At 36.7% G+C, this 15,197-nt stretch overlaps 1 protein-coding gene across 10 annotated transcripts in view; it reads right to left on the reverse strand.

Annotated features, from left to right (window-relative positions):
* Nucleotides 1-433: 433 nt before the first annotated feature.
* BRD1 (bromodomain containing 1) overlaps nucleotides 434-15,197 on the reverse strand; it is a 74,359-nt gene continuing 59,595 nt past the window's right edge. For 8 of the 10 annotated variants that reach the window (XM_037390473.1, XM_037390467.1, XM_037390468.1 and 5 more), the window contains 5 exons: nucleotides 14,399-14,534; nucleotides 12,955-13,082; nucleotides 7,722-7,831; nucleotides 5,134-5,288; nucleotides 1,386-2,341 (listed from right to left, as the gene is read on the reverse strand). In XM_037390473.1, the coding sequence (XP_037246370.1) occupies nucleotides 2,158-2,341; nucleotides 5,134-5,288; nucleotides 7,722-7,831; nucleotides 12,955-13,082; nucleotides 14,399-14,534 (713 nt within the window). In that variant the 3' untranslated portion in view covers nucleotides 1,386-2,157. Of the gene's footprint in view, nucleotides 2,342-5,133; nucleotides 5,289-7,721; nucleotides 7,832-12,954; nucleotides 13,083-14,398; nucleotides 14,535-15,197 lie in introns of all 10 variants that reach the window. The other 2 variants (XM_037390471.1, XM_037390472.1) reach the window with 1 other exon arrangement.

Consider the following 15,197-nt stretch of genomic DNA (forward strand, 5'->3'; position numbering starts at 1 on the left):
CAACTGTCTGTACGCTTTTTTTTTTTTTTTTTGGACTTTTACGGGGACATCATACTTCACAGGTATCAAAATACTTACCATACAAATACCAAATTATCATCTTCCAACTCCTATCGTAACCGCAATTTCAACTTTGCAAGGTCTAACAAATCCAAAAAAAAATGTTTTCTCTTTCTGCCACAACCAGGCTGTGAATCATTATCCAGTTTCACACACACCAAATCCGAGTGTATTTGGTGGAACAAGCCTGAAATAAAATCTGATGCAGGGTGTATTTTTGGAAGACACTTACTAGGCAGTCCTACCAGCTGCAAGTGGTTCTACTGCCCTACTGTTCGATCTAGCTGGAACTAGCGCCTCTGTAAAAACTCAAATCATGGAGAAAGAAAATGGGCACTACAGCAAAATCTCAGGGGCTAAATCCAGGACAAAATTAACAGTTGAGAAAGAAATTTTATTTCAAGCTTCTAAGGGGTTATTACAAACAATAGAGAATAAAAACATTAAAAACTATTTAAAAAGTAATTGTCCCTTTAAAATAAAGATTCAAGCAGGTTTAACAATGAAGTATGCTATTCAATGAAGTTTTAAAAAAAGATTTAAAAAGTATTGGTTTTGCTGTATTTGCTAATCCTTTATAAAAAAGCTGGGCATAAATACTTCGTGCATTCATATGCATTATTTGGTGTTTCAATATTATATAACTTGGTACAGTATTTAAGATATCACTGCAAAAGAGTTCAAACACAGTGCATTTATAAATAATGGAGTCATTATAAATCACATTGCAAACATACCTTGCCATTTTCATTGTTACAAATTCAGTATCTCAGTGAAGGTAGGAATAAAGTAGCTACAACAATCAATATCTTGACTTTATTTTTTTTTCTTTTTAATATAAAAATGCAGTTCTGGAAACCCACCCTCCTTCTTCCCCCTGCCCAAACATAATGCTTTACTTCTTAAAAATAAAAATAAAGTACTAATTCTATATACATCACATGTACCATACAAAAATGTATCCAAAGTTTCTATTGCTACCAAAGTGTTCTAAATTAAAAGTTACATAAATCCCCTCATTGGAAACAAAAGATTACAAGTTACCAAAAAATCAAATTACACACAAACCATCAAGTTATTTTATACAATTTCCAATACATTTTCTCCCAAAGCAAGTTGTCGTCTCATGTGCCTGTATAAAAATGCATATCAATATATTTGTCAATTTTATTTTTCATTATAAAGCAAATTAATACATTTTCTACAATAAATAAAACACAGGGAGGCACACATATCAACAAAATTAAATCAATGGGAGTTAAATGGGATATGGTTTTGAAAGAAAAAATGTGCTTGTAGGCTTTAAGCCAGTTTTTTTTTTTTTTTTTTAAACAAAAACAATCTTAAGTTATTTTGGGCAACAATGGAGTGTTTTTGGTGATTTGCAAGTGATGTACATAGTATAATTCTTTTCGTGATGTCTTTCCCACAAAGTACCCTCCAAAATAATGCAACTTCCTTTCTTAAAATACATATTTGTAATCGTAAATTTACATCAATCTTAAATACGTGGTACTTTGTGCAAAGAGCAACAATTTACACAAACATTCAGAAGTCTTTTTCAGAAGCTACAGACCAAGGAAGAAATGATACAAGCAGCACCATATTGTATATGATTTAGGCAAACATATTGGATGCCATTTTGATATTAGGCTTTAAGATCCACTAAACACCTTCAGCTGGAAGATGGTGCTTAGGTAATTTAACCTCAAAAAGAAAGAAAAAAAAAAAGTAAAAAAGCATGGAAACAAAAAACAACTCCCTCCCCAGCAAAATTATAAAAGGAATTAAAGAGCTACTTCTAAAATCAGAATAAGTTAAGTGTTGAATATACATTTATGTACAATTATGAACACTATGAACAAGACATTTTAACAGATTTAGTGGAAAATCCTCCAAACTACAACACGATAAAATCATGAATCAATATGGCAATGGTGATTTAGAAGAATTGCTCAACTATTTCAAGTTTGCAGAACTCAGCCACTGAATCAACAATTAAGGGGTTGTATCTTCAATACATTCTTTTAGACAAAGAGGTTCAATTAGTAGAGTTCAAGTCTGTGTGGTATTTTTCATGCCTTGGTAGAATCTCTGTTAGTCAATATCACTGAAGTCACTGACTGGTTCTCCATGGACTCGACTCAGGTGATTCATAGCACGATCAAAAGCAATTCTTACTGCTTTTCGTATGCTTGAGTTACGTCCTTCCATCATTTTTAACTTGTCTATGGTCTCATCTATCCCAAGGGGAACCATTTTGGATTTGGGAAGCCACTGCCTGTAAGAAAGGGTAAAATAAGTATGTTAAATATAGAATAAAAATCAAGAAGTTTGTCCAGAAATGTCGGTGCTGCTATATTGTGTTTCTCATACAGCATATCAGGTTTACAGTCTTAAATAAACTGATACAATTCCTTTTAAGATGGTACTTACTTGCCTTAAATATTTTAAGAATATGAAATATTAAGAAAGCCTCTTCCACAAAACAAGGAGTACAATCCAATTCAAAGATACTTATTTAATGATTGATAGCAAGTATCAACTTAAAAAAAATACCATGAAATACTGATACAGTTTTAATTTAAGAACAGGCAGCAGCAACTAACAATTAACAATGCTCAAGATTCACTTGGGGCAGTTTGTTTCTCTTCTTTCTTTCATTTCCACTATTACAAGGAATTTGCAGACGATGAATTTTTTGCCTGCATTTAAGACATCTCAATTTGGTCTTTGGGGAAAGCAAAACTGTCAAGGAAGTTCTGCACAGTGTGCTTTTACTCTGAAGTATGAAATCCCACTAGTTCAGTATTCAGAGTATTTCTCCATCTTAAGCTCCATGAACATCATTAATTTCTGGGCGTAGAAGAGTGATAATGAAAAAACCTCTACATTCCATTCTTCTAGTTAAAGCAAAATATTTTATAGATGAAATATTCTCAATATTTAATTAAGAAGTGTAAAGTAAATTTACGTCATTTCCGTAAATATTTATCTTAAACCTGGTTGAAGTTATGGGTATTAAGGAAAACAAAAATCAGGTAAATTAATGACTATCTCTTAAAGTATGTTACCGTAGTCTGCAATCTCAACCCTGCAAATGGCAGAAGCCATGCTTCTGTTTAAAAACAGAACCTCAGTTTGGAAGTCCATTTGGAGCCAAACCATGTGTAATTCAGACAGTAAAGTTCAATATAAAACACTTTATTGAAAGATTTTTTTAAAAACTGAATAAAATTGTCAGTTGAAATATTATTTTTATTAAAGCACTCTAAACTACAAACCTACCGTACTGAGCACACACACTGAAACCAAAAAAATGTCAAGAGTCAGTACAAGGATACAGACAAAACAATAAAGAATCGTAACACCAGCATGACAGGCAGCAGTCTAACCATTATCAGTTTTAATACAGATCACAGAGAAGTTTTAGAGAAGGTATTTTTAACAGAAAGCTTGCCCAGTCCTCCAGAAGCAAGCAGTGAAGGTGAAGAAACAAATCTGAATATCTGAAAAGGTAATCCATAGGTGATAGAAGCTGGTATCACATACTGAAGATGACACATACCCTGCAAGTGAATTGTAGTCATACACATGGGTTCAGGAGTAAAAGACTAAAGGGAGTTAAGAGGGACGAGTGCCAAAATAATCAGGATAAAAGAACCATAACCAAAAAGATTTGGGGGAGTGAGGATGGAGGGGAAAGGGGCTGGAAAAGTATTTAGCCTTTCCTGTCCATCTATGCAGAGTATACGTTAAAGCCAGCTTCACATAATACTTGCAAGATTTAGGACCAGCAGGATTTAAGTTGGATGACTCCCAAGATCAAGAAGCAATCACAGCAATTAAAGTCGCTAGGGAGAGTACACATTACACTTGTGATACCAATAAGAGAAAAAATGAGAAACAGAACACCGAACATGTTTAAATTTGGATGTTCTCCGTGAACAAAGGAGAATGCAGGCTCTTGGGGAATCCTGTGCAACTGAACAAAGGAGATCATGAAGTACCACCAATTAATTAAGAAAAAAACCTGAAGAACAGAGAGACCAAGGCAAAGAATCATGATTATGCCAAAGGATCTATGGGGACAGAAAAGCAACCATCCGTTCTGAATTTCAGACAGTAAGTTATTTAGGTGATACCGTATCGAGATGGAGTCAGGAGAATGGCAGCATTACGAGGCATCACATATAACCAGCTAAAGGGGACAATGATTACCTGAAAGTGTAAGCAAATTCAAGAGTAAAACTGAGATATAAAAAGATTCAAAATTAGCTTGACCTGTGTAGAAACACGGAGGGGGGAGAGGGATTAAGAAGAACACAGGAAAGAAATATGCAAGTTGATGAAAGGAGAAAAAGAGGGGTAGATGAAAAGTTTCCTTATCTGGCAAAAAAGAAAACCCAACAACCCAAAACAAAAAACCTAGAACAAACAACATCCAAACAAAACACACCACAAAAACCCAACCCAACCCAAACCAAACAAGCTAGTGGAAGGGAAGAGAATGTTTCATTGCGTGAATTATCCCTTCGGGCTCCACAGAGTATATTGCTAATAATGGAAGAAACAGAAAAAGGGAAGGTTTCATGAAAAAAATTTAGAAAGGGCAAAGAATTTGAAATGAGAGTGTTACTAAAGCATTTACACAGGTTAAAATTTTAAAGAAAATGCACTTGAGCAGACTAGGAGGAAAACAAGTGTTGGCATTCAGAAAGCAATGATGAAGGCTGATACAGATAAATAATAAAGACTATTACCTTAAAAATTTCTTCCAAAGAAGCAATTTTATCAGGTCAATAAATAAAACCAGTTTGCAAATCAAACCAAAAGACTATTAATGACTTAAAAGTATTTTCTCCCAAACTGACCATAAAACGGTCTCTTTCAGTGATGATATTATGTCTTGGTCCAAGAATAGACTCAAATACAAAATTTTAACATTACAGTTGATACTTCCATAGGAAAGATATCCAAAGAAAGATAAAGTTTCAATTATTTTTTTTTTTAAAGGTACAGGCTTTTAAATTTTCAACTCATTACATCAAACAATGCATTTCAATAACATACCAACTCCTTTTATTGTCAAAAAATAGTACTAAGAATAGCTTCTCATCTGATTTGGTCTGCATTTGTTCTCCGATTTTCAGTACATCCAGGGGTGGCACTGGTATAGTAACACCGTTGTGATGGCCAGCAACACGAGGCATCTTAGGGTCAATAATCTATAAGAGAGAAAAAAAGGATAGTTCCTAATTTTTAAAACTACATAATTTACTTCAAGAGGTATTACAAATAAAGTTAATGGGGGAAAAAAAATCACAAACTAAGCAGCCACTGCATATAAATTGGCTTTTTGTTACACTTACATTACTTTTTGATACAAACTGAATAGGCATAGCAGAATCACAGGAGTAGATATAACTGGAAAAACTCTCTCTAGAGCATTTTTCACCCATATCTGTTCTTAAAGTTACACCTGAATTTTACTTAAGTACAAAATTCCAGACTGACAAGCAGGTTTCAGAATGAGAAAAGCTGAACCAGGATTTCTAAAAGCCATAACTGGCCTCAAAGTCTGGGTTTTGAATTTCAGGTACCTTAAAGAAACAACCTATATTAAGGTGCAAATATTTGTCTCTGCAAAATACAAGCCCCACACTCATAATCTGGAGAAAAAACACCCTCTAAACAAGCAAAAAACCCCAATGGAAAAGCCATAAATCAGAAATCACTTTCAAGTATCTTACATATCCAATTTAATGACTCTGTTTTCAGCAAAACATGCAGTCACAGTCACAAATCCTTTCTAAACAGCGTTGGGGGAGGAGGAAAGATGCTGCTCACACTAATCGCGCTGATGGAAAAACTCCTTCGTAGTCAGATCACAGCCTTATCAAGCACCCAGCTTCCACCAAAGAAAGAGGGGTTATATGGCTCCGTGCCTGTCCCACCCATCTCTACCCTACAAACTCCCGTTGTTTTTCTAGCATCCACACTGGCACCAATCTTAATCCACAGTGAACTGATTATGGGAACTAAATCAACAGAAAGCTAACACTGCAGGAAGTTTGTAGAAATCAGGAGAACAACTTTCTTCTCTTGACGGAGCTTTAATTCCTCCATCAATTCTTCACACACTCAGATAAAGACGCCAGTGCTGACACAGGAGTGGGCAGAAAAGGAGCCCTTTAGCGTTCGATTTAAGCTGATCATGACTGAAGGGCTAACACCATTCAAGAGACAAATCAAATCATCAAACTTTCAGCATCTGACCCAAGACTGTTTGAGTCACCCTCTGAGGACGTAAACTCAAGTGCTCTGAATCTCACCTGCACAGGTTTTAACCTGACGCTATGATTACATTTCCAGATGTCCCCAGCACATTTATTGTGTAAGTCACGACTGTTCAGTCTATTACAAGCCATTGTGTATGACCTGTTTCTATAGCGCTAAATGTGTGAAGTCAAACATTTTCTCAACAACGTTTTCTCTGCAAGCTTTAAGTAGAACTGTGTGTATTCCTCCTAAAATAACATGGGCACAACAGCTTTACGTTTCCAGGACATCACTCACAACTGCATACAATCATTCAATTTATTCCAACTCTACCGGTAAAGTTTTTTGTTTCTTTAATGAACTGCAGAGTATTTTTATATTCATTTTGTAGCAGAAAATACCTTGCGGTTTCAACACTAACAAGATTAGGGACATGGTTTAGTGGTGAACTTGGCAGTCCTACGTTAATGGTCAGACTTGATGATCTTGAAGGTCATTACCAACCTAAACGATTCTATAAGGCTTATTCAGGTGACCCTTTGAACAATAAAGTATATTGCAGAAACAGTCTACTGAGAAAGGTGTGCTGGTTTTGGCTAGGACAGAATTAACTTTCTTCATAGTAGCTAGGATGGGGCTATGTTTTAGATTTGCGCTGGCAACAGTGTCGATAACGCAGGGATGTTTTTGTTACGGCCGAGCAGCGCTTGCACAGAGCCAAGGCCTTTTCTGTCCCTCACCCCACCCCACCAGCGGGTGGGCTGGGGGGGCACAGGGAGCTGGGAGGGGACACAGCTGGCCCCAACTGACCAAAGGGATATCCCATACCACATGACATCATGCTCAGCGATATAAAGCTGGGGGAAGAAGGAAGGCGGGGTGTTCAGAGTGACGGTGTTCATCTTCCCAAGTAACCGTCATGTGTGACGGAGCCCTGCTGCCCTGGGGATGGCTGAGCACCTGCCTGCCCACAGGGAGTGGTGAATGAATCCCTTGTTTTGCTTTTCTTGGTTGTGCAGCTTTTGCTTTACCTATTAAACTGTCTTTATCTCAGCCCAAGGGTTTTCTCACTTTTACTCTTCCAATTCTCTCCCCCATCCCACCAGGGGGAAATAAGTGAGCAGCTGTGTGAGGCTTAGTTACTAGCCAGGGTTAAACCACAACAGGTATTGCAAATCTCAAAATACAGGTAGGGTAGTAGAGATTATTGACTCAACATCTGATCTTGCAATAATTTTACCATGCATCCAGTTTGTAAAGAGGGCAGAATAATCCACCTTTATTCAATCTGAATGGGAATTCATCAGTTACCTTAAGTTCACACACCAATATTTTCAGACCAGAAACAGCAGTGCATTGATGGGAAGCTGTGTACTTACCAGAGCTGGATAAGAGGGATATCCACTGCATTTGGCCCACACTACTTTTAGAGGCTCAAGAACAGATGTTGCAGCATCAGTTGAAATCCACATACTGCTATGCCCAACTTCTAAGAACAAATAATAATTAAATATAAAATTAAAATGTTAAAGAATGAAATCTCAGACAAATCTTCTGCAGTTCTTCACTTCCTCGTCAGTTTCTTATGACCATTAGAATCCAGATACCAATACCACCTTTCATGTACATACCAATAAAACCAGGTAACATTCATAACGCTCTTCAAATGATATTAGTACTTCAAACTAAGCCTACAGATACAGAATGAGGTTTTAGACACTTCTACAAACAGCATAACTTAGAACACCTTAATTCTCAGAAAGGAAGTGTTTGCCAAATTCTAATAATCCTTTCCCTTTGAAAAAGCTCAAAAGAAAACATAAAATTATGGTACCCCAAATAAGCAGTTTCTTTTGAAACTGCAACGACAATCCTGTCAAAGAGATGATGCTACTGAAGATGCAAACTGCATGGTATGTTTCCAGAGTTTTGGATATCCATAGTAGGATTAACACCTGATAACTTACAATGCTTGTCCGGTATGCCTTTCTATTCTTATGCCTAAATTCTAATCTGCATTTTAAATTCTACTTATTTATTTACGTTTAATCAGCCCTCTAGGCCTCTGCCCAGCCCCTTCCTGCAGCAAAGTTCAAAAAGACCAACAGGGTTCAAGGAAGCGGCTGCAGTAGCAGTTTCTTCCTAACAGAAAACTGAGTTTATGTTACTGCTCACTTCTACCACAACCCTTCGTTTTCTTCTCTGTTGCTCACTACTGCACTGAAGCATGAGACGGGCTGAAACCTTCTGGTCAACCAGAACCACATTTATAACGCATGCATGCAGATATACATTCTATCTCAACATCACAAAAAGTACTGGAAAAAAGTGGTTTCAGACTTTGTAAGAGTCTGAAAAAGCAAGGAAAATTTGTGTAAGGTGATCACAAAACAAACAAAAAATCAGTCAATTATTTCTCACAACATATTCCAGGTCAATTTTCAGCCACAGCCCAATTAATTCAATTATAATTTATTTGGAAGGTATGTTATCAACACCTCAAGAAAATACTTCATTGGGAAGTCTAACTCTAGAGATTCACAACTATGTAACATCAGGTATCAAAATGCACTAGTTCATAATAACTTGTCGCCACAGCATAACGAGACGTTAGATGTTTTTGAAACTAAAAGTTGGTTTATGTTCTATAATGGGTGTGGGTATCACAGGAGAATGAGAAACAAATGCAACTTTTCCCGTGTCTTTAAGACCTGAACAAGTCTCCTAAAGAAAACAAGGATCTTTGCTACCAACCCCAGCAGGCTTTACAGAGGTCTTTAATTAGTGCATTCTATTATATAAAACCATAAAACCAATCTGTTTATTTACACTGTTTCTTACTGAACTACATAACCCTGGAAAAAACAGTTCCTAAATTTATTTACTATTTTATTTATTTGTTCCTTTCTGTATCTTTTTAGAGAGGTCATTCTAGGACATTCTTCACTTTCTCCTTAAAAGCAGTAATAATATTCTTCAGTTGTACAAACATGTAATACACAGAAATAAATTACATACAGGCATTCTTATACTGCTAAGAGAAAAGCAGACTACCTAAAATACTGGACATTATGAAACACACATTAAATCCAGATGAATCATTTCAGTAGTATCTCAGAATAAAACAACCAGAGCAACTACTAACACAATAGTAAAAGCAATCTAGGCAACTTCTTTATTTCTCTATTAATACCAGTATGTCAAGTATTCACATGCCAGTTAGAAGGAATCATGAAAGTTTAGATTGATGTATCCTTCATACATAAACTATTTTGAAAAAAAGTAAAAAAAATAGAGAGAACTGTATCTCGTACTTAAAACCAGTACAAGTCTCTTCTTCGGGGCATCTAACGAAAAAGAAAAGAAACCTGCATTATTCCCAGCTACAGAACCGATAGGAAAGAAAGAAAATGGCATTTTAATGCTGAGTAGAAGCACAACATGTCAGGAAGCATACAGCCAGATTCCCTCAGAGATTTCTCAGGTGTATACACGGTAGAGAAGAGTCTCAGAATTTTTCCTAGTTGAAATGTATTCCATATGGTGATAGGGGGTTAACTACACTAGCACATACAGTTACTAGTTTTCTTTTATAACGTAAACCCCCCTTTACTTCCTCAAGCCATGAGAGACAGCATTTAAGTTAGCAGTCAGGCCAACATACTGCTAAAGATTTTAAATAACAGTACTCTCACCAGCTGAAAACCAACAGTACCGAAATACCACCAGACATAAGACCCTGCATAGTTTAAGATAAGGATGTCTTCTTACACTTTTCATTCCCTTAAAGACTTTCTACTTACAATATTTTTAAAACGACTAGCCTCTGTTTCAATACCATTCTCCTAACAGAGTCACTGTGTTTAATCTTCTGTGTTAAGTTCAGCAAAACACCCATTAGGTGCCACAAGCCTCAAAACTTTAAGGCACTTCAGCCTTCAGAAACAGAGCTAAGAAATTCACACCCAGTGCCTGCATAGCTTTCAGCAAGGAGTGCGAGCTCTTCATAGGCCAATTTTATTTTAAACCAGAAACTTCAGCCACAAACAGGAAAGTCTACTTTACTGAAAGATGATCAGATTAATAGTGCACAGTGCTGAGGGTTTTTTTGTGAGTTTTTTTCTTTGTTCATGGTGGTGTGGCTCATGTTTTGGGTTTTTTTACATAGAATAAACTTCGATTTTAACACCTAAATCTGCAGACAAATCCATTAACACTGAGCATATTTAAGCTCCAAAACTACTGCCACCTAAGAGGTAGCTGTGGTATCTGCAGTGTAGATTTATCATTTGTGCTAAAGAACAATCCATCAAGACCTTTCTTTTACTGTGTAACTCTTGGCTGGACAGTGTTCTCTCTGCTGTCGATGTTACCTGTTGAAATGAAGACCACACAGAGGGGAAAGCTATTTTGAGTCAAACGCAGCAAAATGTTCCCCTACAATGTGACCCTGCCCACCAGTCTGGTGTGACTGAAAGGGAAAACAGCATCTAGACACTGCTGGAAAAAATACTGTTGCTAAGATTTACTGAGGAAAAAAAAACTGACAAGAAGGTGAATCAACTGGCTGGACGAAGATGGGGACAAAGAACTGAAAAAACTGGGACAAAGAGCACCTGGGAACAGGAGAACATCAGGGAACAAGGCATAGCCAGGCAAAAGGATTAGACAAGGTTCAAGAGGACAGGGGGAAGAACACATTGCCACTTTTGATGCAGCAACTTCCTGACCCTGCTAAGGAATCCAAGACCTACAAACCTCAGGACATCTCTGTATACAGCACCTATTAATGAAAACCACTCATAGCACGTGTCTATTCATCTTCCAGTGCTCCTGCACACCAAGGACAACAAGCTATTACATATAGATAATTCTATCTGAAAACCAAAAAACCTCTCCTATTAAACCTACAAGTCCAAGCCCCAAAGTTAAACAGAATTCTGAGTCACTTTTGAAACTTTACTTCATCCTCTGTGTTTATATCTCAATATAAACTTCATATTTGAATACAGAACTTATTTTTCCATAATAACTTGTCCAGTACACTGAATGGACCTGCCCCTAAAGCGTATCTCAGTCTTACAAGTCAGAAGTGCTGAACAGCACTGTTACAGAAAACAGCATGCCCTAACTTGCACACTTGGCTTTGTGATTTCAATAGCACCCTTATACTGAAATATGTTAGTCCAAACACTAACAACGTTATATGTGCACTACAATGATTACACCTATTAATCAATGCAAAACCGCATCCCATCATAACTGCAGGACTCGATGTACCATACTGCAGGTTCTGAGAGAGCATCCTGTAAACAGAAACAAGATTTTCCTTGGACCTGAAGACAGCAGAAATGCAAGAACTGTATTTGTTTCTAAAGCATTTAGAAATTACTGTTTGAGATATTTTGCCAAAAATGAACAACGCTTAAGTTTCTTTGTAAAATCTGGGATTTTACTAATAAAAGTAAATCATGTTAAAATTCCCCGTTATGCACAGACTGTAAGCAGGAATATTCACCTCACTCCTACTTATTTCCTCTTCTTGATATGCTGAGGTAACAGGGTGCAGAAAGCAGACAAAAGAGCTCATATTAGACAGAATACATAGTAACATAAAATAATGCTGTTAAGTGTCATACGGTCCTCCTTTTAGGCAGCTGTAGAATGTATCTGAGAACAAAGAATTAAGAGAGATCAAGGAGAATTCTGAAAAAACAAGAACAGAAACTTGAAGTGGAAATTGTTAAATTTAAGACTACCCAGGACAGAGTAAGAAAAGCAAATGATAAAGGTTAAATGCCGTATGGTTACCATACAGATAATAAAGATACTAAAACTGAAAGTACTGAAGCATTAGCTGGCAACAGATTAGCTTCAAGAAAGGAAGACAAAAACTGATCATATAAGGAGGAAAGAATAGACTAAGGCAAACAAAGAGCCAGATAAAAGCACTAGAAAGACATGAAAGAGTCCTGGACAAGGAACACCCGTGATGAGTGAGAGAAGAGCTGCAAGGTCAGAAACTAAAGTCAGGCCTGCTAGACGCTGCAAGGCTGAAACACAGTTCTACGTACGGAAGAGAAGACGTACTTAAAGTTTGTAATGCAATGAAAATACTAAACAGGTAAAAACCATACCAACAGAACAGTTCTTTCCCTAAAATTTGTTATCTTACTATCCTCTACATTCCTAGAAAACTCCACTTCCTTCCAAATTCAAGTTTTTCCTGAATCAGAGCAGACCATGTCTTACTCATCTGTCAACATGTCTATACAGAACAGTATACGAGGAGTACGTTCTAAACCAAAAAGCCGAACAAGGAAAAATATCAATGGAACCACAAGTAGTGCTTCAGGCCAAGTTTCATTTGTATTACTAGAGTAGCTTGCGCACTTTAAATACCATTTATTAATCAAAAAACCAAGATCAGGTACCATTTTCTTCAGTCTTTAAAGAATTAAAAGCAGAAACCAGTGGTTTCTGCAATGCTATCAACCCCACTTTCAGGATGTTTAATATATTTCAACAGCGAAAACAGAATGCTAGAATCTGTGAAATAGATGGACAAAATTATAGACATTCAATATTATTAAGAATGCAAATTATAGTTACCAGCTGCAATTCTTGCTGCTTTGGCATAGTTCCCATTTTCAATGCATGATATCAATTCACTTCGGTCTTCCAGTGTGTGTCTTCGTATAAGTGCAGGTTTTCCTTTACCACATTTCGGTAGGCTGAAACTACCAAAGTATTAATATTAAAACCATCATTTGATAACTAAAATTGTTCACTATAAATCAAGACTTAAAAAAAATAATTTAAAATTCATCAGTACACCGTAAAACCAGAGCCGCAAGCTCTAACACATTTTACGTAACAAACACAAACTACAACATAAAAGCCAAAACCTCAGATTATTTTCATGTACAGATTTGCCTGGTTATCAGCAAAAGACAAAGAGTACGTGACTGCATCTCAATTGCTCTGCAGGTTATACGTGCACAAATGACAGAAGCTGCTTTGTCTTCAGTGTTGAGTGGACACTGGCCAAATGAAAACACGTTCCCTCTGCTCCAACAGTTCCATTACATAGGAAACCCAATTATTTTGTCTTTCATTTTTCACTACAAATTCAAGTCCTCCAATTGCAGAGCACTTATACGCAAAATGGGAAATTTGTTCTCTGCACACTTACGTAAGAGATCACAGAATTTGAGCAGTAATTATTCTAAATCAACTCCTCAATATATCACATTTACAAGAGATGCAATATTCAGTTCTCTTTGTTTCTGAAAGTCTGTTTTGCCTGTGTCAATGAGTACGTTAACACCATTCCCTTAAACAGTTTAATACTGATCTTGAACACATGAATAAAGCCTTCTTCTTTTCCTCCAACAGATTTACCCTGTACTCCCATATGCCCCATCCTCATAGCTCTGGAATGGAGACAGCTACCTTTTACCCAGAGATTAGCGTGCTTTTACATGATACGCACCACTGGTGATGGAAAAATATTTATCAATGGTGGCAGAGGTGACCACTCTGACAGTCTATCTTTAACCGACTTCACAAAGAGAAGGTCAATAGTAGGTACACAGGTGCTATCGTCACTGCAGTAACTAGACAGTAATCCAAACCACAGACTGATAATCTACAGTTTCACAGCTACCGAATTTACCTTGCCTGTGTACAAAACTCTGCTTTGGAAATGGCTTCTCTCCTTCCCTCACCAAAATAAAACACACCCATTTCTACTGACAGGATTAGGAAGGTAACTAAACCAAGATACTATACGCACAAATATGTATATGTATCTACATAGTGCAAAAGACGCATAAGTCAAGTATAAAGTGTAACTGCCCGAATCTGCAATAACCTGAATTGATCAAAAGAATACTAGCGATCCTGAAAGTTGTCTCAGATTTGATACACAGCTGAGAAAATCAAAAGGTACTCTTCTTTTAAAAAATCTACGCATCCTCCGATGTGGGTCACAAGCAGTATAGAAAACTGATCTATTCAGTTCCAATTCTGTATTTTGGATTTACAGTTTTACCTTGAGTTACACAAAAGACTGTTACTAGATGAAATACTAGATTCTGATGCACAGCGGCGACGAGGTTCAACTTTTCTTCCCGGAGTATCATCTAATGCTCTCTCTTTACTTCCATCTCCAAAACCATTTGACAGACCTACAGCATAACACAAAAATAAATTGCATCAAACCAGAAACCACATCGTTTTCATTAACAACTTTTTGCTTTCATTATTTTCTGCACTTCAAGTATTTTGATGTGATGAAAAAGAAAGAACATGAACATTAACAACATATTTCATTTCAAAACACAGTATTATAAATAGGAGGTTCCTGTAGTCCAGATTTTAAAGATAGGATGGCAATTTGGGTATCATAAAGAAAGGTGAAGATTGTAATATGGGAAGTGCCAAATGGAATATCAAATCAGTTTTTCTATGTAATGTTTCCAACCACTACGACAGTCAGGCTGCAGAAGTTGGGTAGGAAAAACAAGAAGAAAAAACAACACACCAAACGTTACAAACCAGGCAAATTTACTAATGACCACAACGCTCATTTGAATGCAATGTTACACCCTTAGGTCAAGAAAACCCTTTTCAAACACTGGAAGTAAAGAGTGGTAGGGATTCCCTCCTGATGCTATCTATTTCTTCCTGAAAGTCCTTCTATTTTAGTAAATTCAGACGGACATCATCAAGCCTGTTCTCTGTGTTCAACAGTTATATGCACATTACTACTTCTGACTATCCTTCCCCTGGCACAAGTTTACATACATCCAAGGATATTACATGTTAATTTCATAATTGTAATGAAAACA

The sequence above is a fragment of the Falco rusticolus genome, chromosome 5 (assembly GCF_015220075.1).
Source record: "Falco rusticolus isolate bFalRus1 chromosome 5, bFalRus1.pri, whole genome shotgun sequence".
In the NCBI taxonomy this organism is placed as follows: domain Eukaryota; kingdom Metazoa; phylum Chordata; class Aves; order Falconiformes; family Falconidae; genus Falco; species Falco rusticolus.